Genomic DNA, 27,542 nt, shown 5'->3' on the forward strand with positions numbered 1-27,542 from the left:
TACCCACTGGGGAAGGCTAGATCACTGTTTAAGATGTTTTACTTCTGATTGAAAGGTCATGAGTTCCAAGGCCCTTAATCCTCAACTTCTCAGTTGTAAAAAATACCAAAAAGTCGCTCTGAATAAGTTCAGAGACAGAGAGCGCGAGTGAGAGAGAGCGTGAGAGAGAGACATTGCCCCATCATTACACATGAAGGTGACTTCAAGTGACTATGACAGTCATTGCATTGGCTTGAGGTAGAAGCCGTTATGGAGCCGCATAGCGATCATGCTTGGTATGATGTCATGTTACTTGTGACATCACGCCGTTTTCGGTACCAGGCCGAATACCAGAATAGCAGAAGAGAAAGTCATGCTCTCTGATTTCCTGCCTGTTCAGTTTTTCGCTCTCTGACACACCAGAGGTGGGTGGATATGAAGTATTTAAAGCTTTAGAGTTACACCCTGTAGATCAGGTACTGTACTGCAGCAGTGCAGTACCCTGTAGATCAGGTACTGCACTGCTGCGTTGTACAGTAAGCAGAGGGAAATATCAGACCTGTGATCCGAGGAACCTCTTATGCAGGTAGATAAAGGCCATGGCCATGAATCTACAGGTGCACATATGGTGTTTATTACTGTTTGTGGTAGGGGAAAGGTATGAACTTTGTGGATAGGTGCAAACAGTAATACCAGTATTATCAGTGTGATTGCTTTAAAGGAAACTGAAATCGACACTAGATATCTTCAGATACCGGCAGCTTTTTCATGTTGGGTTGTTATGATTTTAAAACGGTGTTTTATAAAACAGGAAACTGCAACACATTGATATAAGCATTGCTTCCTCTTTATTCTTTGCTTCTTTAATTTGTGTTTTCTGAGCGGTCAGGCCATGGCGTATCAAACATCTTCACGTGATATGAATTCACATGTCACCAAACGTTCAATTGCAGTGTTCAGTCAGAAATGTACTCTAATGTCAACCTCAGTAGCTTTTGTATATGAATAGGTAAAAGTTTAACTCGATCAAATCCATAATAATAAAAAAAAAAAAAGGCAAGCATATTGGAGTCTTGTGTTATAGCTTGAGATTGTTGCATCTGTGCAACATGCAGTGAAGCTATCAGTGTGCTTTAAACTTGTAAATGTGTAGAGTTTGAGGGAACCTGAAGGGTGTGGTGGACTTCTAGCACCTGGAGGTGACTCCAGCCTGAGTATCGCATAGTGCAAGCTCCTGTTCTCTATTCTGACTCACCGTCGTGTGTAAACACAAAATGAGAAATGAGAGCGTAATCGTTTGCCTGCCCGCATATTGAGTTTGAATGTGCTGGAGAACATGAAGTTCTGGCAAACTGTGTTTCTTTTTTTTTATTATTATTGTTTTTATTAGCAGTAGTGCCGATTAGTTTAATTAAAAAAAGAAAAAAAGAAAAAAATAAATTCGGCTTCGAATTTTTTTATTTCTCAAAAAAAAGGTTGTTTCCCTTCTTGCATCATTTTTGCTTTCTTGCCTCACACACACACACACACACACACACACACACACACACACACACACACACACATACACAGACACACACAGAAGGGTGGGTTGCTGTTTAAACCAACTTCACGCTCTGTCCACACTGTTCTTGGCTCTCGCGTCATTAAAACAATGTGAGCGCACTTAAATCAACCTGACGATGGTGTTGTGTACTCAAAATCGGCCTTTAAGACTAAGAAAAACCAAAAGCTTTTGAGGCAACAGGGTGATAAACACAAACTCATGTATACTGTAGTTTCAGCGTTGAAGTTCTGAAGCTGTAGAGCATCAGGTGTCGGATTTTAGTTGGTAAGATGCAAAGAAGATGTAAAAATGTAAAAACCTCTGGCAGAAGCCAAGCGCTTTTCAAATTCTCTAAAGACAACGTGAATTTTGACCTTTTAGCTTTTAAAATAAAAATAAAATGTTTGTTTTACTGCCCAGGCCGTTCGAGTTAATTGAATTCAATACATTTTTTATTTGTATAGCGCATTTCACAATAGGCTGATAGTTAGGTTGGATCGCAATTGCCGATAACCAATTACCAATAAAACCAGTACTAAATCATGGAAATAGTTACGAATATACGAATTAATAAAGATAAATTATATAAAAAAAGTATGTTTACTTTTATAGAATGTATGTTTGTTTCTTATAATTGTAATTTTTTATTTTGTGAGTTTATATCTAATAATTGTTCTCCTATAGATATCTCCTTTATCGGTCATGTCCATCCTACATTCAGCCCAAAACATATTCAGGCCATTGCTGTCAGTCTGTCAGTCTTCAGTTCCACTATTGCTGATGACCTGAGAAATATGTGATCTATACCCATCTAAATTCTGCTCTATTATCTCCCTCTCTTGATCCCAAACCCAAAATGAGTATAAAGTAGATGAACTTTTGTTACTGTAAGAAAGGATTGCCATTGGTAGAAGAATGCTGAGGATGGAGCCACCAGGTAGGAGGAAAAGAGGAAGGCCAAGGAGGAGGTTTATGGATGTGGTGAGGGAAGACATGCAGGTAGTTGGTGTGAAAGAGGCAGATGTAGAGGACAGGGTGGTATAGAGACGAATGATCCGCTGTGGAGACCCCTAATACGAGCAGCCGGAAGAAGAAGAAGAAAGGATTGTCATTCAGTTGTATTTCCACGCTTCACCACTAGAGGCAGACATACATATTTACCAATCATGACAAGTTACCGATGACTTCACGGTGCACCGTCTTCCAGAACACTGAGCAGCATGCATTCTGCAGTACGCAACCGACCAAACAGCAGCTAACAGAAGACAGCAAGAATATATATGATCAATACTATACCCAGTAAGGTTGAGTGTTCTGAATCCTGTACCGTGTTTTTACTGACACGCTGGGGCGAGTACAATCCCCTGATCAGCGCACACCAGATAGTGAAAATCCGTATATGGTCCTTCGAGCCGGATAGGAAAACTTCCTAACAATTACTTATCCTCCAAGCTGAATTTTTCTACACAATAAAGAAAAAGATGTAGACAACTTGGTGAAACCAGAGATTATGAAGTAGATTTAAACTTTATTTAAATATTTATTACCGTCTTGTGATCTACTATAAAAAATTTGATTCAATTTGTACATTGCTTTTAACAACCGACTTGGTCACCAAATACTTTAAGAAATGTACATTTAAAATTCCATAGTCCCTATCAGCTTGCTAATGATGATGGTGCGGGAAATGTTGTGGGGGGGATGGTGGAGGATCAGTTGTGCATATTTATTATCATCTTCACAAAAAATGACTATTATGATTTATCAGCATATGTATTATGTATGTACTTATGTATTATGTCTCTCTATCTCTTTCCCCCTCTCTGTCTGTCCATCCATATGTATATTTAGAGTAATGATGCCTAAACAAGCACATTGAGGTGAGGACCAGGGCCACTTTTTCACGTCTCTACGCACACACACACCTGCAACCATGAACGGTAAAACTACATTTTTTTAATATCATTCCTTTTTTTCTTTCTTTCTTCTTTTTTTTCCTTTTCTTTTTTTTTCTTTTTTCTTTTTTTTTCTTCTTACTGACACTATTCCATATACCATGCTGTTAAAACATGGAATAAAATTGATCAGGTTTTTCTTAATAAACGTTAAAAAAAATAGTTTCTATAGTTGCGTTACTATAGAAAGCTTTCACACAATGGACACTATACTGATATGCACAAAAGTTTGTGGACACCTAAACACAAGAACATCACATTCCACATTAAGTCCTTAAGTCCACATTAAGTGCTGTTTGTCCTTATTTACCCACAAGGGTGTTCATATAGTTAGGTACTGATGTAGGGTGAAGAGGCCTGGAGTCTGAAGACCTATAAATAGCCTATGCATTTATGTTCCTTCAACTTTGTGGTAACATTTTAGGGAAGAACCACATATGACTGGAAAAAGCAGATTTTTGGGCCATGCCCTGTGTATATGAGAGTAATTGAGACGTGCTCCTACACCCTACTTGACAACTTTGCCATTCGTTTGCAGATGAAACATCACACAGATTTGTTTGCATTAATTCTTGTTTTTTTTCTATTTTATTTATCGAGCAGAAATGGTTTCTTCACGTCCTTTTCTCCCTTGTGTTTAATGGTTCTTAGGTGGCCGCAGTATCTGGGCTATAAGTCCAGAGGAAAGGACTAAACATGATCAGAAATTTGATACCCTCTCTCCGGTGCAGGGTTTTGTGACTGGTATGTGTTCATGCTTTTTTTTTCTTCATTTATTTAAATATATATGTATATTAGGGATGATAAGCATCACTTGGGTTCATTTGCATAAAACTTAGCAATGTAATGCTTTGATTGAAAACAAAAGTGTGCATCAGATAAAAGTTGCCATTTGTATCGCATTCCATCATTTTTAACATATTTACTATAATCAAAATATAAAAATATCAATAGAAAAAAAAAATAAAACGTTTCCGCCACATCAACAAAAAAGTTCTCCCAATTATTTTTTTCCCCCTCGCAATTCCAACTTGATTTCTCGTAAACACAGCACATCTCTGGTGCAGCCACCGGTAACCATGTTGTCGGAAGTTTGAGGCTGCTGGTGTATAAACAAAGCCTCCTCTGTTTCATCTGTCTTGTTCCGTCTCCTCCAGAGCTAATCGTTAGTCAGAGTTTGTTTCTCTTTAGGGATCGGAGGCTTAGTTTGATACCATGCGATTCTATTAAATGTAGCCCATTTCATTTTCAATGTGTAAAGCCTTCTGGCACTACAGGGGGCATGATGCTGCCCGTTTGGTGAGAAGAAAATCGGAATTGAGAAGAAAAAAAGGCAAACCTTTTTTTTTTTTTTTTTTGGTGGCGGAAATGTGCTTCTATTGCAGTCTTCCCCTCGCTGTTTTCTCCCCATTGAAAAACGATGCTTCAAGTGTAGTTGGACAAAAATGTTTTTGTTTTAATTCGAGTTACTCAAGGAATCGTTTCAGCCCTACTTTGTATGTATGTAAATATATATAATATACTAATATATTTTTTATAAAATGTAATGTTTTCCAAAATAAAGGTCTTTGTGTCTTTGGTTCTCTGGGATGGCAGTATGACAGTGTATATACCTACATATGTGTATACATGCATGTCCCTAGTAGTGATGCTTTATGTTCTCAGGATGTGTTTCTTCCTGTTGATGAATGATATAACAGTTTCTTTCCCCTCACATCCTTATGCTGTTTTTGTACACAGGGGATAAGGCACGGACTTTCTTCCTGCAGTCAGGCCTCCCTTCCGCTGTTCTGGCTGAGATCTGGTGAGTCGTCCATCCTAAACCATAATAGTACATTTTTACATTATGCCTAAAGGCTCATGGGTGATGTAGGAATGTCATTGTTAAATAGATGTTTTGTTTTATTCTTCTGTATTGTGAATTATACTTTAAAAAAATTACTTTATGATGTAAAAACAAAGTGCTGGATGGAGGTTTGCCTCTGTCTCCTGCTGTGTTTGTGACCATTTGCTCATGATTGAATCTAAGGTCTGAGAGAAAGAGAAAGAGAAGGAGAGAGAGAGAGAGAGAGAGAGAGAGAGCGCGAGCAAGCGAGCTGGAAAACAGTTTACAACAGTGACATCAAGACTCCTGATAAAAAAATAAAAATCACAAATATAATCTTTCTTGCTTTGTATGAAACAAGCAGTCATTTAGATTTATGATCTAGAGTTTAATAATACTGCAATGTAGTCCTGATAGATAATGTTGAAAACTAGAGCTGTCCGCTTTGTGGTTCTGATTTCCTCGTTTAAATTCTTTATTGACCTACTCAAATAAAAGCATTATTTATATATTTAAGTCAGTTAAAGACAGTTAAAATTAGAATAACTTTTTTTTATTTATTTTTTTTTTTTTATCATGAGAATCACCTCGATGTCTGCTTATGCATGAGTGAGGCACGACCAGACATCTTTCCATTTTCTTCCCTTTCCTCCACAGCCGGTCTGGCGTGTTTTTTCTTCTTTCCACCTTTTTTTAAAGCTCATGACTGGTTAAAGCGTTTAAATCGTACCACTCGTTTGAATTCGTTCGGTTTGGCTACCGTAAATGCTTTATTTTTCTTACCTGGAAAAAAAACGTGCCCCAATGTCAAATGCAACACGAGTTTCTTTAAAATAGCCATGCCGCAAGCATTGTGCTCAAGTAGCCGCTTTCTCAATGACTCCGTGACCCAGACAAAGCTTGGTCTTTTCCGCTGGCCCGGAACCAGTCAGATCATCCCCCCCAGATGCTGAGTGTACTCCAGGAATATGTAAAAACAGCATTTGTTCTGGATACTACTCCAAAATGTATTCCGGAAGCTTCTCTCAGGGTCCGGTGATGTTATAGGGTTTGTTCTTTTTGCAGGGCTCTGGCCGACATGAACAAGGACGGCAAAATGGACCGTTTAGAGTTCTCGATTGCCATGAAGCTGATTAAGATGAAGTTGCAGGGTCAGCCTCTTCCTTCAGCTTTGCCCATCATCATGAAACAGCCACCAGTACCTGCTCCTACCCTGCCCCTCACTCCAAACAGTAAGCTGCCCTCCCATTACCCTCTTCATATTCTATCAAATGCATTTATCCATTTTTGCATTTTTATTAATGAAGAAGAGAGTATTTTTCAGTAGTTTATATTTTCTGCATAGGAATAAAAAAAAGAAAAAAACACAATATACACATACAGGTAGTCGTCGACTTACGACCAACTTACGACCATTCGACTTTACGACCACAATCGATAGCCGCGGTGTACGACAGTGCGTACCAGCTTCCGGCATAATTTCACAGTACTGCACATATAGCCTTATGACTTATGACCAAATCGTGTTACGACTGGTCTGGCGGTCCCAATCGTGGTCGTAAGTTGATGAGTGTATGTGTGTGTGTGTGTGTGTGTGTGTATGTATATGTGTGTGTGTAATATATATATATATATACCATTTTATTTATTTATTTATTTATTTATTTATTTATTTATTTATTTTTTACCATTTTCTAAATAAGCCTGTATTAGTTCAAACAATCTGTTTTTATGTTTTGTCCAAGTCAAATATTAATTCAATAACTCTGGGAATTATTTGTTTCCAAAGGGATGGGATCCATGCAAAACATTCCCATGGTGCCCACTATGCCTGTTCTTACCCCTATGCTGCTGCCCTCCGTAAGCCCTATGCAAGGCATGACTCCCATGATGCCTGGCGGCCTGGCGATGCCCATGATGGCCAACATTAGTGCTCCTGCTCTGGCCAATGGACCTGTGGGTCTCTTGCAGCCCACTCCTGTTTCTCTTAATAATGGTAGGTGTGATTTATGACATGAACCACCTCAGTAAACGTATGGTTGCGAGGTTAAGAGTTTTAGGTACTCAATTTGTACGTGTTCATAGCTCTTCCAGCAAACAGTTACTACACGCCCTCACCGTTGGGCTTTTCTTCTGCTCCCAAGACATCGGCTCTCCTTGACCTGGGTTCAAGCAGGTGAGATTGTGTAATGCATAGTGCTCCTGAGATGGACTTTGTGTGTGCATGACAGGACTGTTCACTTAAATACACACTACTCTTTTTTTTTTTTTTTCCTCAGCTCCAACTCCTCTTCTACAATATCTTTAGCCAGCAGCTCGCCTCAGAACGTACCCTCTGACTGGACCATACCACATGCGTCACGGCTTAAATACAGGCAGCAGTTCAACAGCCTGGATAGGCAGATGACTGGCTTTCTGTCAGGTATGATGTTTGATTACTGTACTGTGTTCGTGGATTCGTGCTTTTTGACATCCCATTCCACATTTAGACCCTATTTTGCTGTGCACTCTTCTGGGAAGATGTTCCACTAGATTTTGGAAGTGTGTTCATGGAGATTTGTGCCCATTCACAAGGTGTTAGTAAAGTCAGATACTAATGTAGGTGGGGTAAGAAGGCCTGGGATGCGGTCATTCATGCCATAGGTGTTCAGTTAGGGTTGAGGTCAGTCACTTCCAAAATCTAGTGGAGCATCTTCCCAGAAGAGTGAACAGCAAAAACAGTTGCAGAGGGACGGAAAATCCAGTAACTGTCCATGGGAACGTCATCTGGGAAATATTCCAAGTTGGAAACTTAGCAGGAATTTATGGGAATTACTTAGAAATTTTGGAAAATGTATACTGTATATAACTGTATTAAATACAAACATAAATCTAAGAAATTAGTTTGTTCATGCAAACAAGCATGCAAACTAATACAGATTGTAAAAATATAAATAAAAACACTTTTGACCAGAATAAATACTCATGCTTTCCAAAACAAACTATATCCAAGTATATACAGTATTAGTCAGAACTTTATGAAATTTACCTGAATATTTGCCAAGATTCACATTTTTTCACATGCAGGATTCAAGAAACGATCCGCGTTATGTTATTGAGAAATGCATAGTGCATGTAGGGGGTGTGACCTCAGTAGCCCTGCAGTAAGTGTGCTGTGTGCATGTGATCGATGAATGTGCAGGGTAGAAATTCAACAGAATGAAATTAAATATAACCCGGTTGTTTGAACCAGGATTATCCTGCAATATTTTTCTTCTACATTTAAATTCCCTGTATTTAAGGCTTACCTGCAATTTAGTACATTTACAATTTATTCCCATTAATTGCCATATTTTCCTGGCTCTAATGAAGAATATGGAATATAGTTTCAACCAGGCTGGCTTGGTTTATGCAACACAAGTAAAATCAAAGTCATAGGTAAAGTTTAAACATGAGCCCACACAAGTTGATCGATGTAGATTGTTAAAAATGAGTGATTTTTGAAAGTCCTGAGCTTATTTCAGGTCCGTTTACGTTACACATTATTCAAGACTGCAGTCAAAAGTGTGCGTTTGTGTGTGAGCGGAAATTTTATTTTTCATTTCATTGCCTTTTTTTTTTTTTTTGCAGGTCCTCAGGTTAGGAACGTAATGGCTTCGACATTATTAGGTCAAAACCAACTCGCCTCTATTTGGTTGGTATCACTTCATTTGCATTAAACATTCAGTATTTTTCCATCACGCAAGTGTAACAAATTTTCCTCATGTGGTTCGTAGGAACCTGGCAGACGTCGATAAGGACGGCAAACTGAAGGCCGAGGAGTTTATTCTGGCCATGCACTTGGTCGACATGGCCAAGGAAGGACAGGCTCTGCCTCTCGCTCTTCCTGTGGACCTCGTGCCCCCATCCCTCAGGTACAGCAAAAAGTCACCTGGGAGTGTCCGATAAGCCTGAGTTTCGGCCTTAAGTGTTCAATCAAATGTTGATTTGAAGTTGATTTGTTTGTTTGTTTACTGCTCTTAGAGGGAATTCTGGCGATTCGCTGAACGGATCGGCCGGTTTGTCCGTCTATGCATCCCTGGCTGAAGAGTTTACAGAAGTTGATCCACCACAAAAATCCAAAAATAACTGTAAGGCTTCTCACCACACCCAGCACCTGCTCTGTACTCATACCTTTGTGACTCAGTCATCCACTCCTCCCAGTTTCTACACACTCGCTTACATAACAGTTGCGTAATACCCAATGTTGTAATTACAAAAATAAATAAAATTGAAATGCCCTCACACAATGAGGGGTGATGTCTCACTCTAGAACACTCTGGGGCAGTTACTACTTTTCCCTTTAACATTATCAATTAAACATAATGCACAACAAAACCATAACACACAAATGTCTAGCTGTATATTGCAGTATATCTTTATAATTCCTGTCCTGAGAGTCGCATAGAATGGAGATTAACATGGCAGAGGCAGAGCTGCGTCTTCCTGAAGACAGAACAGGAAAGAAAGTCTGGTTTTATTTAATTCATTAATTTATTACAAATTTTTTGCATTACAAAAGCTAGTTTGTGAAAGGGCCATGCATTCGAGGTCAGAAGGCACTTGAGTAAATTGATAATTTGCTGCCATTAATGAGAAATAAAAGCGAACTATCTGTACCATATTAAATCGCATTGTGTTGAATCGACTCGAAATCAGATCGCATCGTAATAGGGGTGAAACGTATCGCATCTGTAGCTGCGTTGTATGCATTATTAATGTCGGATCATTGGCTATGCTTAGAAATGTGAATAAAAATACAAGTATTTTCTAATGAATGATATATTTCATGCAAACATAGTTTTAGTTTTATTTAAGTTGTTGCAGTTGGTTTTGTGCCATTTCCGTCTCGGATGCGCAATATTTTGTGTTCTGTATCTTTGTCCCACGTGACAAAGTTCCCTTTTTAGTTGCTGTGTTGCACCCCCACCAGATCATATTGCGATTGTAGAAATGTCCGCATAGCATTAATTAACTAAGGATAATCAAGTGTGTTTGTGTGGCTTGCATGTGTACAGTGACCTTCGAGGACAAGTTCAAGGCCAGCCTGGTGCGAGGAAACGCAGAGTTGGAGAAACGGCGCCTGGCTTTGCTGGAGCAACAGCGACGTGAGGAGGAGAAGAGAGCACAGAAGGCCCGTGAGGAGCAGGAAAGGAAAGAGAGGGAGGCACGTGAGCTGGAGCTGAGGAGGAAGAGAGAGGAGGAGCAGAGGTTGGAACGACAGAGGGAGCTGGAAAGGCAGAGGGAAGAGGAGAGACTCCGAGAGCTGGAGAGGAAAGAGGTGACTGGGTTTATTTGGACACTGTGGTGAAAAAAAGTTGAAAGCTGTGGGATATTCCGCAATTTTGTTTTTATTATTATTATTAACATTTTTGAATTGTGGTCCCAGGCAGCTAAAAAGGAACTGGAGCGGCAGCGTCAGTTGGAGTTGGAGAGGAAGAAATTGCAGGACCTCCAGAATCAGCAGAATAACGAGCAAGAGGCAATAGTTCAACTGAAGTCAAAGAAGAAGAGTCTGGAGTTGGAGCTTGAAGCTGTGGTGAAATACTTATTGTTTTGTTTTTTTTTAGATATCATAACTTCATAACTAAGGACGATGCGATTTGCAACTCAATGTGTAGACACTGATACGATACATATGAAGCAGCTACCGATGCGATTTCGATTTGATTCAACACAATGCGATTCAATGCAAATCAATATGGTACAGATAGTTCACTTTAATTTCTTTGGTCTTTGCGTAAGTGCCTTCTGACTTCTAATACATGGCTCTTTCACAAACAGGCCTTTGTAATGCAAAAGAAAATAAAGAAGGATTAAAAAAAACCTTTTGTCTCCAGGAAGACGCAGCTCTACCTCTGCCATGTTAATCTGTATTATATGTGACTCTCAGGACACGCCTCGGCCTCCGTAGTGTTGATACGTCATATTCACGTAGCAGCAGCGGTGCCGAGAGAATGCGCTCGAGAAACAGTTTAGCGAGGAGAAATCGATCTACCTATCAAATATTGTTCACTTTCTAAATAAAACTATCGCACATCTACTTCTTATCCATAAAAATTTTTTTTTTTTTTTTTTAAAGTTCAAAACGATGCGTCGAGATACAAACGCTAATTCGAATCCGACGCACACTTTTGCATCACATTGTTAACTTTCAGGCCAGTGTATATACTGAATTATATAATAATGCAAACACATGCACACTTTTCAGTTCCTTGTTTGTCAAATTTTTCTTTCTTTTTTTTTTTCCTGACTTCCCTTTTGCATCATGCTCTTATTTCAGGGCAACAGGCATAAAGAAATCTCTGAAAAACTGAGAGATGCCCAGGCCAAGAAGAAAATCCAGAAAATCGATTTGGATCAGATCAACCAGAAGCGAGACAGGAAAATAATCGAAATCAATTCAATGCAGCAGCAGTTTGAGGTTTGTCTGTAGTATTTACACTATATGGACAAAAGTATTGGAACACCTGAGCCAAACGTTATCGAGCATAACGGTGCCCCAGACCCCAAAACGAGCTCTGTGAGGATGCTGTAAATGGGTTGAAATGGAAGAGCTTTAGTGGTCTGCTATAGAGCTCTGACCTCAAACCTAGTAAACACTTTTGAGGTCAACTGGAAAGCTGAGTGCACTCCAGGCCTCCTCACCTCACCTACATCAGTACCCGATACTACCAACGCACTAATCTCAAGCACAAGCCCACTCTAAAGACTAGCGGATTGGGAAAAAAAACCCCATTTATAATAGCAGCAAATGGGGACAAAATGTGGAATGGGATTTTCAAAAAGTACATATGGTCACGTGTCCACAAACTTTTGCCCATAAAATGTCTACCATTTGTACCATTAGTTATGGACACGTTTAGAGTTTGAAACTCGAATACTGAATTGATCCTGATCATCGGAAATACTGATTCAAAATATTGATCGCATTTTTTTATTTAACCCTGTGTGTGTGTGTGTGTGTGTGTGTGTGTGTGTGTGTGTGTGTGTGTGTGTGTGTGTGTGTGTGTGTGTGAAGGAGTTGCAGAGCAAACTGGCCAAGATGGTACCAGAGCAGCAGAAATTGAACGAGATGCTTCGAAATGTAAATCTGAGCAACATGCCAGGTAAGACTTGCATGGTAACACTGAAACTGTAAATGTACTGTAAATTGCTGTGTTTTGCTAAATGATGTACTGTAAATTTTTTTAATCATTAACAAACTACAATATAATATCCCCATACTGATCACAGACTCCTGGGTAGGCCAGGCCATGTCTTGATTTACGCGGATAGCACGTTAGACCAAAAAACGTAGAGGGAATTGTGTTTATGGTGTTCAAATAATGAAATGTATTAAAAAATATATTATTAATTCTAAAATGAAGTGAAATGTTAATACAGTACAGCAGCGGTCGCCAACCTTTTTTGCGCCACGGATGTTTCATGTCAGACAATTTTTTCACGGCCCTTTAAGGTGTGGCGGATAAATACAATAAAATAAAATGATACGACCGACATAAATACTGGTATTTTCTAAATATAATAATAATAATAAAAAACGTGAATCCACTGTGTTGATTTTTGTTAATTTTGCTCGCTTGGGGGTTTCAATTTAGCGGTAATGTATTATGTGTTAGCGGCCGGAGCAGCCCCTTTAAGAAGGTAGCGGATGTGGGTAAGACATGTGACCGAGGGAAGCATCTTGACATGCATTAAGAGTGAGTCATAGACAAATGTGGTGGAAAGAATCCGGTCATTTTCCAAAAAAAACTTCGTTCAGTATCAGATAATAAATAAAACGTACTATGTTGTGTATTCTTTCTGTGTGGCCCGGTACCAATTGACCCGGGGGTTTGGGACCACTGCAGTACAGTACTGTATACATAAAATAGCATTACTGGGGTGCTGTGTATATATAGTCAGTTGAAAGAGGCAGATGTGGAGGACAGGGGGGTATGGAGACCGGTATGATCCGCTGTGGCGACCCCCATTGCGAGAAGCCGAAAGAAGAAGACATTGTCTGGAGCCTGATTTTTTTATTATTGCACCTTTTTTTTTTCTCCTTAGCTTCTACAATGGCCACTTTACAGAACAGTGTTAAAGACAAAGACCTGAGCTGTCGAAAGCTGAAAGAACAGCTGATTGTTTTAGAGAAAGAGACTGCATTAAAACTGGGCGAAATTGATTGCTATAAAAAGGACATACAGGTAAACCTCTCCTTTATGCTTCCTGAACTAGTCTTTTACACTTCTCCTTCCTTCCCATAGTTTTTGTACTATAATTAACATTCATGTTCTCTGCGATTTCTGTTTTCTTTTTTTCCCCCTTTTGAAATTATTCTAGTTCTTAGTTCTAATACTAATGCTAATAACCTGCTTTGCTTTTGTACCCGTGTCTAACTAGATGTAGAGCTTGTGTGTCTGTTTGGTGGTCTGCCTTCCTGTCTTCCTCCTAAAGATTGTCCATCTTCGGCCTTTCTTTCCTCTTTAATAAACCGCGATTAGCGCGGGCGCTCGTAGCGTCATTCTTCCCCTGTGCCTCTCAGTGGTTAACTATGATTGTGCTACATTTTTAATGCGTATGTATTTATACTCATAGGTTGAGTTACCAATCCCTGGCTTTATGTACATTTGGTGGCCAAAAGTATTGGGACACTTGACTTTTCCAGCCGTATGTTGTTCTGTTACCCACCAGGTTGGAGGTGCAGGATTGTATACGATGGTTTTGAATGCAGTAGCATGACATTTTTTTAACTGGGAGACCCAAAACTACTCAAGCATGACCATGCTCCTGTGCACAAAGCCAGCTCCATGATGATGTGATTTGGAGTGAAAGATCTCCTGCTATAGAGCTCTGACCTTAATTCTGTTGAACACCTTTGGGATGAACTGGAACACCGAGTGGTTTACTAACACCCTCATAGCTGAATGAAGCTCCACAAATCTCTGAAAGCACACTGCAAAATCCTAGAAGAATGAAGGTTATTATACTAGCGAATGAAGACTAAATGCGAAATAGGATGTCCGGAAAGTGCATAAGAATTTTATGCTCAGGTGTCCATAAACCTTTGTCCATATAGTGTATATCTAAATCTATGAGTCATTTAGGTTTTAGATTTTAGGTCAAATCTATTCTGGGTGAATGTTTTTTGTTTATGGTGTAAGTTGTTCTGTCCTGTATTTGTGTTTATAGAACAATGTAAAAAAAATTTTGAGGTGAACTTGAGCTTCTGTGTTTTAGGACCTCATAGAGAGCCAGAGAGATCAGCAGACTGCACTGGACAAATTGCATAGTCTTAGAGAGGACAAACTGAACGATCTAAAGAGACGTAAAGAGGAGGAACTGGAGAAAAAGAGAAAAGAGGAGGAAGAACAACGGTGAGTGATTAATTTATATTTGTAATAAAAATGGTCAAACATAAATGTGTGCTGCATCAATATATAAATATATAACATTTTATTTCTTAATTTTTTGGACAGGCGCATCAAGCTGGAGAAGGAACGTCAGTGGCAGGAGAAACTGCGTCGAGATGAAGAGGAGCGACAGCGGAAACTCCAGGAGGAGCGCGAGGCCAAACTCCGAGAGGAGGAGGAGAGGGAGAGACAGGCTCGTCTGCAGGCTGCCAAAGAGCAAGCGGAAAGAGAGCGCAGAGCTCAAGAGGAGCAGGAGAGAAGGAGGAGGGAAGAGGAGGAAAGGAAAAAGCTAGAAGAGGATGAGAGGAGGGAGAAAGAGAGGAGGAGGCAGGAGGAAGAGGATCGCAAGCAGCGAGAGGAGGAGAGAAAGAAAATCGAGGAAGAACGGCGACAACTAGAGGAGGAAAGAAGGAAGCTGGAAGAGGAGAGGCGGAGGCAGGAGGAGGAGAGGTGGAAAGAAGAAAAGAGGAGGCTGGAAGAAATAAAGAGGAGGCAGGAGGAAGAGAGGAAGCGTGAGGAGCGCAGGAGGGCGGAAGAGGCACGGCGAGAAGAGGAGAGGAGAAAGGAGCGCGAGGAAGAGGAAAGGAGAAGACAGCGAGCTCAGGAGGCAGCCATTAGGGATGCAGAGGAGCGGAAGAAGAAAGAGGAGGAGAGGAAGAAGAAAGAGGAGGAGAGGAAGCGGCAGGAGGAGGACGACCGGAGGATACGAGAGGAGGAAAGAAAGAAACAGGACGAAGAACGGAGGAGAAAACAGCAAGAAGAGCAGGCGGCTGCTGCTGCTGCCGCCACTGCTGCCACAGTGGCTGCTGCTCCTCCTACTGCAAGGCTGAAAGACGAAAAGCAAAATAATGTAAAATCAGACATTGTTGCTGCACTTCTCAGAGGACTGGAGGAGAGGAAAGGTGAGGAAACAGCCAACTGTCAGTAGTTGGCTGCTTTTATAATCAATTATTTCATTTTATTATAAAAATGATGCAAGATTTGGGGACGAGTGTATTATTTGGTGCCGGGTGTTGAATAGGGACAAGTTTATGTGTAGGGATTATAACTGAGTAAATATGTTCGAAACAATGCCACTATCGGCCGCACATTTTTTGTTTTTCAATCCATCGTTAACTTTTATGCCGATGCACCGATAAGAATAGGATAAGTGATGGTAAGTGACTCTTAAATTTAATACAATTTAAAACATTTGTCACGCTGCATGCATATTTAATTCGAAGGCATGAAACGACCAGTCACATACTAGCAAATCCTGCTGCTCCTTTACTGTCATTTCAGTACATTAGTTATATAGATCTTTTTATCATATTTTCCAGCTCAGCTTTGAAATATTATTAAAACCATGTCCATGATGATCTTTATCATCTTTATCTTTATTGGGTTTTATTTTATTTTAACTGATGCATGTATAATTTGCATAATATTTACATTATTTGCATAATATTGATTATAATCATTTTTGCAGTTGTTGCAGGTCACATTTTACACATGATGTAAAATTTGTGTGTGTGTGTGTGTGTGTGTGTGTGTGTGTGTGTGTGTGTGTGTGTGTGTGTGTGTGTGTGTGTGTGTGTGTGTGTGTTACTCTGCAGGCAATAGACAGCCCCGGAGCAGGTCACAAAGAAAATCAGTAGTTCTGACCAAATTTAAAGCCCTCTACCCCTTTTCAGCCAGGAACGATGAAGAACTCTCTTTTGAGATGGGCGATACGATCGAGGTATTACCTTAAAGTTGTATTATGTAAGGATTCCTTAAAAAAAAAATAAAGGGGGTTTTATGGGATCCATTCCAATCATTTAAAAACTTTTGTAACTTGCTGTTGGGCCACACAAAGATGTAAGTTGTGGTTTCTGTGCTTTTTTATAGGTGGATGAGACGATTGAAAGAGAAGAAGGATGGCTGTATGGAAGCCTGCAGGGGAAATTGGGCTGGTTTCCGGAGAGCTACGTCGAAAAGCAGCACAATTTAGAGACGCAAAGCACCAAATCAGCTCTTAAACCCCAGCCGTCGCTGTCATCATCTCGGTATCATTTACTTCAGTATATGCCACAGTTACTTCCTGGTTGATTTATTTATTTTTTTAATCAGTTGTTCAAAAGGTTCTGGTAATTTATATATATATATATATATATATATATATATATATATATATATATATATATATATATATATATATATATATATATATATTTTTTTTTTTTTGGCCAGAAATCTTCCGGAAGCTTCCAGCGGAACAGGCCAGACCTCCGCTTTCACGCGCACCCACTCCATAGGCAGCACATCCATGGATCACTGCCAGGTCGATTTTATTAACAGACAAATCGAACTGTTTTTCTGTGTGTGTGTGTTTGCAATTAATATATCTGTTGTGTTTTCTTTCAGGTTGTAGGGAAAGTGCAGGTTAAGGCTTTGTGTTCTTGGACAGCAAAAACTGACAGCCACCTCAACTTCTCCAAGGATGACGTGATCATGGTTCTGGAGCAGCAGGAAAGCTGGTGGCTCGGGGAACTGAACGGCGTGCAGGGCTGGTTTCCAAAATCCTACGTCACAGTCCTGGACAGCGGCGAACCTTCTGCTGAGTAAGTTACTATTTAAATCTTTATTTTATTATCATTAAATAAAACAGTGTACATTTTATGTAAGGGTTTTTGCATTATCAGAAGCATAATAATAGGTACCTGTGTTTTTTTTTTTTTTTTTAGCTTAATTTTTTTATTTATAAATTTTTTTATTTCTAATTAGGGGTTGCAAAAAGGGCAGAAAATGGTAAATTTTATCTTATCAGGAATAAACTTATCAGGAATCTATGGGAATTTATGATAATTCACAGGAATTTAATGTAATCAATTAGAAATTCAAGGAAATTCATATACACTGTATCATATGCAAACATAAATATAACCATTTTGTTTGGTCATGATATGACATGCATGCAGACAAATTTGTATGACATAATTGCATATAATTTTTGTTGCACAACAGCTTACACAAGAAAGTTTTATACATAAATATATGAAATATTTGTCATTTACGTGAAAAGGATTCAAGCAATGATCTGTTGTAGTCCTGCAGTAGGTGTGTTGTGTGCATGTGATTGATGAATTTGCAGGGTAGAAATTAAACTAAAATTGCATTAAATCTGCTTGTATTAAGCAGAATTATCTTCTCCAAGATTTTTTTTTTAATTCCCTGTTTTAGTCTCACCTGAATTTGAGCAAATTCCCATTCATTCCTGTTAATTCCCATGGCAAGTTTCCAGGCTTGAAAATTCCTATAATTTCCACTTTTTCTAAAAGACGTTCTTTGTTTTTTGTTTTCTGTACAGTTCCGCTGATGGATTTGACTCCACAGCAGCAGACGACTCTTGCCTTGAAGGTAAAACGTTTCCAAATCGTTATCAGCAAATTTCAGATGCTTAATCATGCATTGTGGTACGTTGCCTCTAGGTGGTGTCTCCCGACTAACGATTTAAATCGTCCAATTTAAATTGTCCAGTCTTGTTAATTGATTGTCAACTGTCTGCCCACCGATTGACAAAACTGCCGATGCCTTTTTATCCTTTAAAGAATAAAATGAAAGGCAATGTGGATGAACATTCGTCAAACTCTCCCTTATAACGTTTTAAAGAATTATGAAAATGAAATAACTGCGGACAGGATCCGCATTTCGCATTTCGGCAAATCAGATTCAATCGGCTAAATCGCCTGTGCAGCACAACATGCACCGAAAAACTATTCGTTTACAGAGTTAATTTAGAACAGAATATACTTTTACAGGATATCTGACTTTTTTTATTTATTTTTATTTTTATACAAATATATAAATCCCCGCCAAGATGCTCCAGTGACGTCACGGATCACGGAAAGTCATTGAAATCAGACATTGTGCGTCCCTATATAAACAAAATGGTATAATCTGACTATGAGATTGTGCGTGGAATCAGGCTTCTCCTATCAAAACATCTTTGACTAATCAGAGTCACCCCTAGTTGCCTGTGCCACTTTATTCAGACTCTTATGTGTGTGTTTATACTTCCTTTATTTTTTCTTTAAAGAGTATGTGGCTCTGTATACCTACGAAAGCCCCGAACCTGCAGATTTGACGTTTGCTGAGGGAGACACCGTCCTCGTGTCTCAGAGAGAAGGAGAGTGGTGGAGAGGCAGCATAGGAGACCGTTCTGGACTTTTTCCCTCCAACTATGTTAAACCCAAGGAATCTGATGTAACTCATGCTACGTTTAAAATATATGTTTTTTATTGTTTTGTTTTTTTTATTTTTTTATTCTGCTCTTTAACACACTCTGTTGCTGCTTTGTAGAATTCGCTCCTCAAACCTGGTGTGCTCGGGAAAAAGCCAGGTGATCTCCACTTCCTTTTTTTTTTTAATATATATATATATATATATATATATATATATATATATATATATATATACAATTGTTGCCTTTTAATATTTAAAGTCAGGACTAATATGTAGTCAATAATAATAATTTTTAAAAATCTGATAATATATTTTCTCTCTGAAGTGTGCTTTACTGTACTGTGTTGCAGAGGTAGCTCAGGTGACCAGCGCTTATACGGCCACAGGGACAGGACAGCTCAATCTTTCTCCTGGTCAGCTCATCGTCATCCTCAGTAAACATCATTCAGGCTGGTGGCTGGGAGAACTGCAGGTCAGATCTTAGTTATTAATAACCTTTTGTTTTGTCAATTTTAATAAACTGCCAGCCAAAGTGTTTATCTAAGCAAACCACAATTTTTAAATATAGGAATAGGAAATTTTACAAATGGGAGTTTACTTAATTGAAGGTTAGCCAATATCAGGGAACTTTAATGTAATCGAACAAAATATTTAGATTTGTTTGTATAAATTTTTTATATTACTAATTGCTTATTTTCTGCTCAATGCTGAACGTTTCAGGCACGGGGTAAGAAGAGACAGAAGGGCTGGTTTCCAGCATCTCACATCAAGCAACTGGGCTCAAATAGCGGCAAATCCACACCCGCGACTGTGACAGGTACGTGAGGATTTCCCACTTTCCCTTGCACTATATTTTCTGTTTTCCAAATTTTTGTAACGGTCCTCACGCCGTTCTTTCCTCTCGCCTCTCAGCCGGTCAGGTAATCGCCATGTATGACTACACGGCGGCCAACCAGGACGAGCTCAGCTTCTCCAAGAATCAGATCATCACTGTGCTGGATAAAAGCGACCCTGATTGGTGGAAAGGAGAAATCAATGGGGTCACAGGCCTTATCCCTACCAACTATGTGAAAATGACCACCTCTGATTCTGACCCTAGCCAGCAGTGTAAGTAGTTGGAGCAGAATTTTTTTTTTCCTTCCCCCCAAAAAAACCCAAAAAAAAGGTTTTCTGAAAGCTGGCATTTATTGAATCTGCTACATTACATAATGAGCGAATATGATCAGAAATCATTAGTATGTTTTTATTTTTTTTTCTGCTGGGATATTGTTTAGCAAGACAGAAACATTTAATAAGAGCCAGGGGTTGAGTATTTTGAATGCGGTGGACCGTGTTTGCGTGATTCCATTTTCAAAAGAATGATTTTCACAGCAAGGGGAAAGACCTGCCAACTGGCATTCTTTTTTCTTGTATCTGTTTTTTAAAAGTTGGTTTTACCATTGGCTTTTCTTTTTTGTTTGATTTGTTTTGTTCCTGTAGGGTGGTAACACCTCTCCTTCTCCTCATCTTTGAGGGACCCACTCTCTCCCCTTAGAAAAGATCAGACCCCACTGATCATGAACCATGTCCCGTTTACTAACTCCACATCCCTTACTAGCACACAAAGCTAACCGGTATTTGGCATGACTTGATACTATGATGGCGTGACTGCTATTAACTCCTGTTTAATAGAGTTTCTGTGCATTATATTTAGATTTCCTTCCTCACATGGTAATTCAATCGGAGTGTCATGCTGTGCGAATTAGGCGTGACTGTAACAGTGCAAAAAAAAAGAGCCAAATACTATTCCGCCACAAGATTGTATGCTGCAATGATTTGTTGCTTGAAGATATGCAAAAAAATTATTTGTTATACTTATGAAATGTTCAGCACATTGCAATAAATGTTATGGTATCAATATGAATATTGAGCATTAAAAAGTTAGAATTATGTTTAAGACATGCAAAAAATATGATGAAAAATATCCCAGCATTAGCATTGCAGCGTCCCGCTTCACTGTAAGTCAGTTTACATCAAAGCATCATCCATTCCTATATTTTTTTGTGAGGTAATAAAGCATACTTGGAAAGTTGGTTCAGTTAAGTCAGTGATGTGTGTTCCGTCCACCTGCACATGCTTTTTTTAAAGGTGTATATTATGGCGGAAAAGGAAGAACGAATATCAGCCGAAACACAACACGGGAAGTGGTATACTGGTATACCGATATACTGTATGAAGAAAGAACGACACTGTGCTGTAGCATGTACAGGTCTCTTTTATGTACCTACATTAAAAATTATATGTATTTATTATCTACTATTATTCCAGAATATATAAATCCCAGGAATTTTAAAGACTGGAAACTTTCCATGGGAATTAGCAGGAATATCTGGGAGTTACAGTCAACCACTAATAATTAGCGGTTCGGAACTCGCGGCTCGAAAAATTCCCATTTTAAACTATGTTTTCACTAACAAATTTTTAAACACTATTGTATTAGAAATTAACATTTAATTCGCTAAGGTACTATAGGGGTATTTTCCAGGGGACCACTGTAATGGGAATAAACTGGGCATTTACTAAATAGCAGGTTTGCCTGTAACAAGGAAACTAAATATAGTTGGGGGAAAAAACAACCAGATTAAATGCAATTTTAGTTGCATTTATTTCCTGCACATTCATCCTTCATATCTGCTTATTACGGGGTTATTGAGGCCACACCCCCTATAGTCACTCATCATTTTTTTAACCCTGCATACAAAATAATGCCAGAAAAATGTCCATCTTTACGTAAATAACAAATATTAAACACCAATATGTGTAAGCTTTTGTGCAACAAAATTAGAAAAAATTTTATAAGGGTCAGAAATTTTTTGAAAATGTTTGTATATGATATAATTGTGATATGATTTTTTATTAATTCCCAGAAATCCCTTAGGTAAATCGAAAGTTTCCTGAATATACTTCTTTTTTATTTAGGAGAAGGCTGATTCACTGATCACCGATTTGCTGTTTGAGTTTTGCTGAGTTTTCCATAGAGAGGATAGATTATAGTCAAAAGTCATTTTTTTATGGCACGCATCCAAAATCATTCTACCTTTGCGATCTACCGGCCAATCACGATCCACATTAATCGTATTCATGAGCGTGGGAAGTGGGTCTTCTATTATTCTCCACTATTTTATTGCCTTATCTTCCATAGATCTTTCAAATTCTGGACTCCTCTAGACAAAGTCCACTGTCCTGGAAGAATCTAAATCTGTAACACTTTTGGGCCATCTCTAATTCTACACTGAATTTTAATGGATTTCATTTTAATTTGAGGTTGTACTGATTGTATGTCAACAAAAACAATGAATGTTACATGTTTAATGGGAAGCACAAAAAAGAATTGTTCGCAATATAAGTACACTATCTGCTTTTGAGGTTCCTCGAATGCAATGTATCTGTATGCTGCTACTATTACGGAGCACAACAGAATAATGAATGATGTTACTCGTATATCGTGTTTCATGCCACGCTTCTGTGCCCTAGTAACATTTGTTTAAGTGATTTGTATTTTAGCAAAGGGTTTACAGTGTCGGAAGAAGTGTGGAGAGATGCTATGTAACCCTATTTATTTGATTTACAGAAATCTAGACATTAAAAGTCTTTGAAAACAAAATCTACCTGTTCAGTTTTTTATTTTTTTATATCACTATTATATTCTGTGAATATTCTGATGCACCGGGCTTTCGGACGTTCTCTTGCCAATCCAGTCATAATATAAAGAGATTACTGATTTTGGTTTTCGTTTGACCTATTCTTACTAATTATGTTGATTAATATTACTAATAAAACAGGTTAAAGGTTACACTGCATGCCTTTCCCTAATAATCCGCTCATGCTGGTCAAAGCTGGTTATAACGGACAGACATACACGTTTATGAACAGTGAAGAACTAAGCGACCGATTGCTCACACGGCAGGTTAAAACTGCTCTTTTTAAGACTGTGGTGTGTGGATGATGAAGGCATCCTGAAAGACTCAACCTTACAGGGGCTTCGGGAGCATCCGAATTGGGGGTCCTCTTCAGGTAAGGTTTGACGTGAGCATTTTTGAGTGCCTGCCTTTTAATCCCTCTGTGAATGCCCTTATGCTTGCTTACGAGTGTGTTTGGAACAGGAGCTCTTTCTTATGTTGCCCCAGGAGGGTATGAAGGTACCTGCTGTGTGGGGTTTAGGATAGCGCATATATTTTAGGGCCTTTCTTATGCTGAGTGTCTCTCTCATTGCAGGGTGTTCTGACCTGACGAGTCTAGACTCGATGAGCTTGCAGGAAAAGAAACGGCAAGGCTACATCCACGAGCTCATTGAGACCGAGGAAAAATACATGGAGGATCTGCAGCTGGTTCTGGAGGTATTCCTTCACAGAGTCACCATCAGTGGTCTACTACGATATTTTTGGGAATTGCGAAATGCTGCAAATGGTGTTATGCTCCATCCAAACCACCTTCTTACCTTATTTACTCATACTTATTTAACCTGCTTGTTGATGATCTGTTTTGGCAGCAATTAAAATGCATGCTTAATTTGATAAAGGTCATTGAATTAGCACATCTCCCTACATCATCACCGTCGCCCTACTCCATCACCATCGCTTTACATATCACCATTGATCTATACACACTTTAAAATGAGTCTCAAATAGACACATGAATACCATCCATAATGTTCTTCTTTACCAATAAAATAAATAAATGTGCTAATATAATAACCAGGTGAAGTGTTTCTTAAACCTCTTTCTAGGTCTTTCAGAAGCCCATGTCCGAGTCGGGCCGCTTAACAGAAGCCGAGATGAACACCATTTTCCTGAACTGGAAAGAGCTCATCGTGTCCAACAGCAAGCTGCTCAAGTACGTGTAACACACAGCATGCGATCAGGAGACATGGAGACCCTTTTACATGAGCTTTTTCGTTAACCTTTTCAATTGTTCCTTTTTTCCTTCCCGGATCAGAGCGCTGCGAGCGAGGAAGAAGACAGGAGGAGAAAATATGCCGGTGCAGATGATCGGTGACATCCTGACCTCTGAGCTCTCTCACATGCAGGCCTACATTCGTTTCTGCAGCTGCCAGCTCAACTGTGCTGCGTTGCTGCAGCAGAAGACGGACCAGGAGCCGGAATTTAAAGACTTCCTAAAGGTACAAGTCGTCTGAGCTTCATGAACCATCTCCATCAAAATATTTCGAGCTAAGAAAATGCATAGGTATAAACAGTGTAAAGTGTAGTGTGGTCAAAAATAATTGGACACTTGCCTTTATATGTGGTTCTTCCCAAAAATATTACTACAAGGTTGGTAGTAATATTTTGTATTGAATGTCTATAGCATACAATTTTAATCTGTTTCAGCATGATAATACCCCTGTGCAGAAAGCCAACACCATGCAAATATGGTATACCTGGGTTGGAGTGGAAGATTTTCTGATCAAAACATTTACTTACTCATGCATATGGTTGGTGGGTGAATCTAACAAGTAATTAGGCTATGCTAATAAATAATATAATAATAAATACAATCTAGCGCTCTTCGTGCAGCACGTCGTCTCACATGTAAAAACAGCATGTAGTGTCAGTAATTGGCCTCTTGTAATGATTTAATAGAGTTTTATAGCCAACCTTCATCAAATACAGATATGATATGAGTAAAACGTATATTTAAAATAACTTTTTTTTTTTTATGTCTCTGGCATTGTTTGGAGCATCAGAGCATGAAATGTGGGGGTGGGCTGTAGTTTGGGGACCTCTGCCCTTATGACTGAATGAGCACAAATCTCCACAACCACACTCTGAAGACTGAAGGTTATTAAAACAACAAACGGGGACTAATTGTGTAATGTGTAGTGTTTACAAAACACATATGAATCTTATGGTCAGGTGTCCACAAACTTTTGTCCATGATGTATTAAATGTAGTTTTTATCTTAATGCCTTCTGAGTTTATATTTGGATATTCAGATGTATGATATTTGAGTAATATAATTATTATAAATAATTTTGCTTCAGATCTCATTTTAAAACCGTTTGTTCAACTGGTTCTTTAGAAAATCGCCACAGATTACCGCTGTAAAGGAATGCCGTTGTCCAGCTTTTTACTGAAACCTATGCAAAGAATCACGCGTTACCCTCTCCACATCAAAAACGTAAGTACCCCGAACTGCCGTCTTGTGCCACGCTTTGTCATGAACACACCTTGTTTAACATCAAGACGCCTGTGTGTCCGTCCTCAGATTCTTGAGAGCACCCCTGAGACTCATGTGGACCATGCTCAGCTGCGAGAGGCTCTGGAGAAGGCTGAGGAGCTGTGCTCTCAGGTGAACGAAGGCGTGAGGGAGAAGGAGAACTCTGATCGGCTTGAGTGGATCCAGAACCACGTCCAGTCCGAGGGGATCACAGAGGTGAGTAGAAAGATCTATCAGTATTACTTGCGTTTCAGAATCTTCCGCTTCCGTTATTTTTTTAACTTCTCAAGTAAAAAGCTTTGCATGGCTCGTTTCCTCGGTGTCTGTTTGAGCTCCTGATACCTTACATCCCAAAACATAACCTTCACTCTTCTCACTCCAGTACTTTAGTTGCCCTTCAGAGTAGATGATGCTCCATGACTGATAGGACTTTCTCTTCTTATTAAAGATGAATTGACACCGATAGTCGATTGCTGAAGCTTTCAGCAAAAATCAACACCTGTAGTTTTTCCGGGTTGCGTTATACAGTAAAGAGAGCGGCCTCTAGAGGCGAATCACTGACACCATGTGCTGTCAGTGTTTTTTTTTTTTTCTTTAGGATGTAACTTTTTTTATTTATTTGAAGTGTTACTTTTTGTTTCAGTCATGTCTTAAATTTGTATTAATATTTATTTTATTTAGTATATTTTCATGATTCATTACTGTATTTATTTATTTTTTTGTAATAAAGTTCAATACTATTAACATGAGGATTCTACCCAGCTATCGTATCGGTAGACCTCTACTACCTATGCTCCTAAACGATGGTTTTTGACGTCTGACAATCTGGTCATTTCTCCCTTATTTGACTAGAATCTGGTTTTTAACTCTCTGACCAACTGCCTGGGTCCACGAAAGCTACTCCACAGCGGGAAACTTTTTAAAACCAAGAGCAATAAGGAGCTGTACGCCTTCCTTTTCAACGATTTCATGCTCTTTACTCAAGCTGTCAAACAGTTCACATCATCAGGCCCAGACAGACTCTTCAGCCCAAAGTCCAACACACAGTACAAGATGTACAAATCGGTAAGAAATATTGGATTTTTTTGTATTTTTTTGAACAAGAATGAGTTGCGAGAATAAACAATATCTGTTCTGTCATCAGCCATTGTTACTGAATGAAGTCCTGGTGAAGATGCCAACAGATCCCTCCAGCGATGAGCCGGTCTTCTACATCTCTCACATCGACCGCGTTTATACCCTCAAAACCGATAATATTAATGAGAGGTGAATTAGAGTTGTAATCAATATACTCTTGCTATTTAAGGTCACAAAAGACACAATGTTTGATACAATTATATCTGTGATCAGGACTGCTTGGGTTCAGAAAATCAAAGCCGCCTCAGAGGAGTTCCTCGAGAACGAAAAAAGCAAACGGGAGAAGGCCTATCAAGGTGAGCTCGAGAGCTAACAGTATTATCCCTATATGGAGATAAATTACAATATTAATAGCTGTTACTTTTCATTGTGGTTTAACCAAATAAATCTGGTCTCATTTAAGCTCGCTCGATAAAAGCCACAGGAATCGGCCGCCTCCTCGTAACTGTCCAGGAGGCAACTGAACTGAAATCCTCAAAATCAAATGGTGCGTGATTTTTATTTATTCTTTTTTTTTTTCTTCGGAGCGTTTCTCGGATCAGAATTGAAATTCTCAAAACTACTCGTTCGATCTCCACATCATGAAGTCACATGTGCACATTGATTGTGTACTTATTGTCTGCTGTTTCCTACATTATTAACCGTTTGTCATTTTGATACAGAATCAGGTTTATTGGCCACATGTGTTGACACTCACACAAGGAATTTGGTTCCACCTGTTGGTGACTCTCAAAAATGCAGACATAACACTACATTTAGACTATACAAGACAAAACAGACAACACGAGTATTAAATAGGACACAATATACAGAGTATATGACAGATCAGTAATGTACGTAAAGTGTGTGGTAGTGCCAGTATTGTGTAACAGTATTGTGCATCAAATTTTTTTTACAAGAAATCCAACGTGTTGTGCCGTCCGTGCAAATAGTTTTGAGAAATGCATTGAATGATTTTGAGAAAACGCTCCAAAGCAACAAAGAAAATCTGTAAAATGTTTATTTAAAATGTCTTCTTCGTGCTCAGGAAGGTGCAATCCGTACTGCGAAGTGACCATGGGGGCGCAGTGCTACACGTCGCGAACGCTTAACGATACGCAGAACCCGAAATGGAACTTCAACTGCCAGTTCAACATCAACGACCTGTACCAGGATGTGCTGTGCATCACCATTTACGAACGCGAGCAGTTTTCACCCGACGGTTCGTCATTTTATTCCCGAAACAATAAAAAAAGTTATTTTTATTGTTGTTGTTGTTGTTCATTTACAATATGTTTCCTGTTTGT

At 39.1% G+C, this 27,542-nt stretch overlaps 1 protein-coding gene across 1 annotated transcript in view; it reads left to right on the forward strand.

Annotated features, from left to right (window-relative positions):
- Positions 1-27,542, forward strand: part of itsn2b (intersectin 2b) — a 34,876-nt gene that overhangs the window by 6,692 nt on the left and 642 nt on the right. Inside the window, exons 2-38 of the mRNA XM_083550410.1 lie at positions 3,377-3,465; positions 4,132-4,224; positions 5,221-5,284; positions 6,371-6,537; positions 7,095-7,301; positions 7,391-7,481; positions 7,585-7,727; positions 8,915-8,978; positions 9,061-9,198; positions 9,308-9,414; positions 10,342-10,604; positions 10,713-10,862; positions 11,607-11,747; positions 12,345-12,432; positions 13,376-13,515; positions 14,549-14,685; positions 14,788-15,623; positions 16,317-16,441; positions 16,591-16,748; positions 16,933-17,023; positions 17,107-17,303; positions 18,050-18,099; positions 18,779-18,945; positions 19,042-19,081; positions 19,275-19,396; positions 19,645-19,741; positions 19,837-20,031; positions 23,179-23,300; positions 23,690-23,796; positions 23,899-24,082; positions 24,982-25,080; positions 25,168-25,335; positions 25,972-26,184; positions 26,264-26,385; positions 26,470-26,552; positions 26,660-26,743; positions 27,284-27,457. Coding sequence (XP_083406536.1) covers positions 3,459-3,465; positions 4,132-4,224; positions 5,221-5,284; positions 6,371-6,537; positions 7,095-7,301; positions 7,391-7,481; positions 7,585-7,727; positions 8,915-8,978; positions 9,061-9,198; positions 9,308-9,414; positions 10,342-10,604; positions 10,713-10,862; positions 11,607-11,747; positions 12,345-12,432; positions 13,376-13,515; positions 14,549-14,685; positions 14,788-15,623; positions 16,317-16,441; positions 16,591-16,748; positions 16,933-17,023; positions 17,107-17,303; positions 18,050-18,099; positions 18,779-18,945; positions 19,042-19,081; positions 19,275-19,396; positions 19,645-19,741; positions 19,837-20,031; positions 23,179-23,300; positions 23,690-23,796; positions 23,899-24,082; positions 24,982-25,080; positions 25,168-25,335; positions 25,972-26,184; positions 26,264-26,385; positions 26,470-26,552; positions 26,660-26,743; positions 27,284-27,457 — 5,434 coding nt within the window. The 5' untranslated portion in view covers positions 3,377-3,458. The remainder of the gene's footprint in view (positions 1-3,376; positions 3,466-4,131; positions 4,225-5,220; positions 5,285-6,370; positions 6,538-7,094; positions 7,302-7,390; positions 7,482-7,584; positions 7,728-8,914; positions 8,979-9,060; positions 9,199-9,307; positions 9,415-10,341; positions 10,605-10,712; positions 10,863-11,606; positions 11,748-12,344; positions 12,433-13,375; positions 13,516-14,548; positions 14,686-14,787; positions 15,624-16,316; positions 16,442-16,590; positions 16,749-16,932; positions 17,024-17,106; positions 17,304-18,049; positions 18,100-18,778; positions 18,946-19,041; positions 19,082-19,274; positions 19,397-19,644; positions 19,742-19,836; positions 20,032-23,178; positions 23,301-23,689; positions 23,797-23,898; positions 24,083-24,981; positions 25,081-25,167; positions 25,336-25,971; positions 26,185-26,263; positions 26,386-26,469; positions 26,553-26,659; positions 26,744-27,283; positions 27,458-27,542) is intronic.

The sequence above is a fragment of the Silurus aristotelis genome, assembly GCF_946808225.1.
Source record: "Silurus aristotelis genome assembly, chromosome: 9".
Lineage (NCBI taxonomy): Eukaryota > Metazoa > Chordata > Actinopteri > Siluriformes > Siluridae > Silurus > Silurus aristotelis.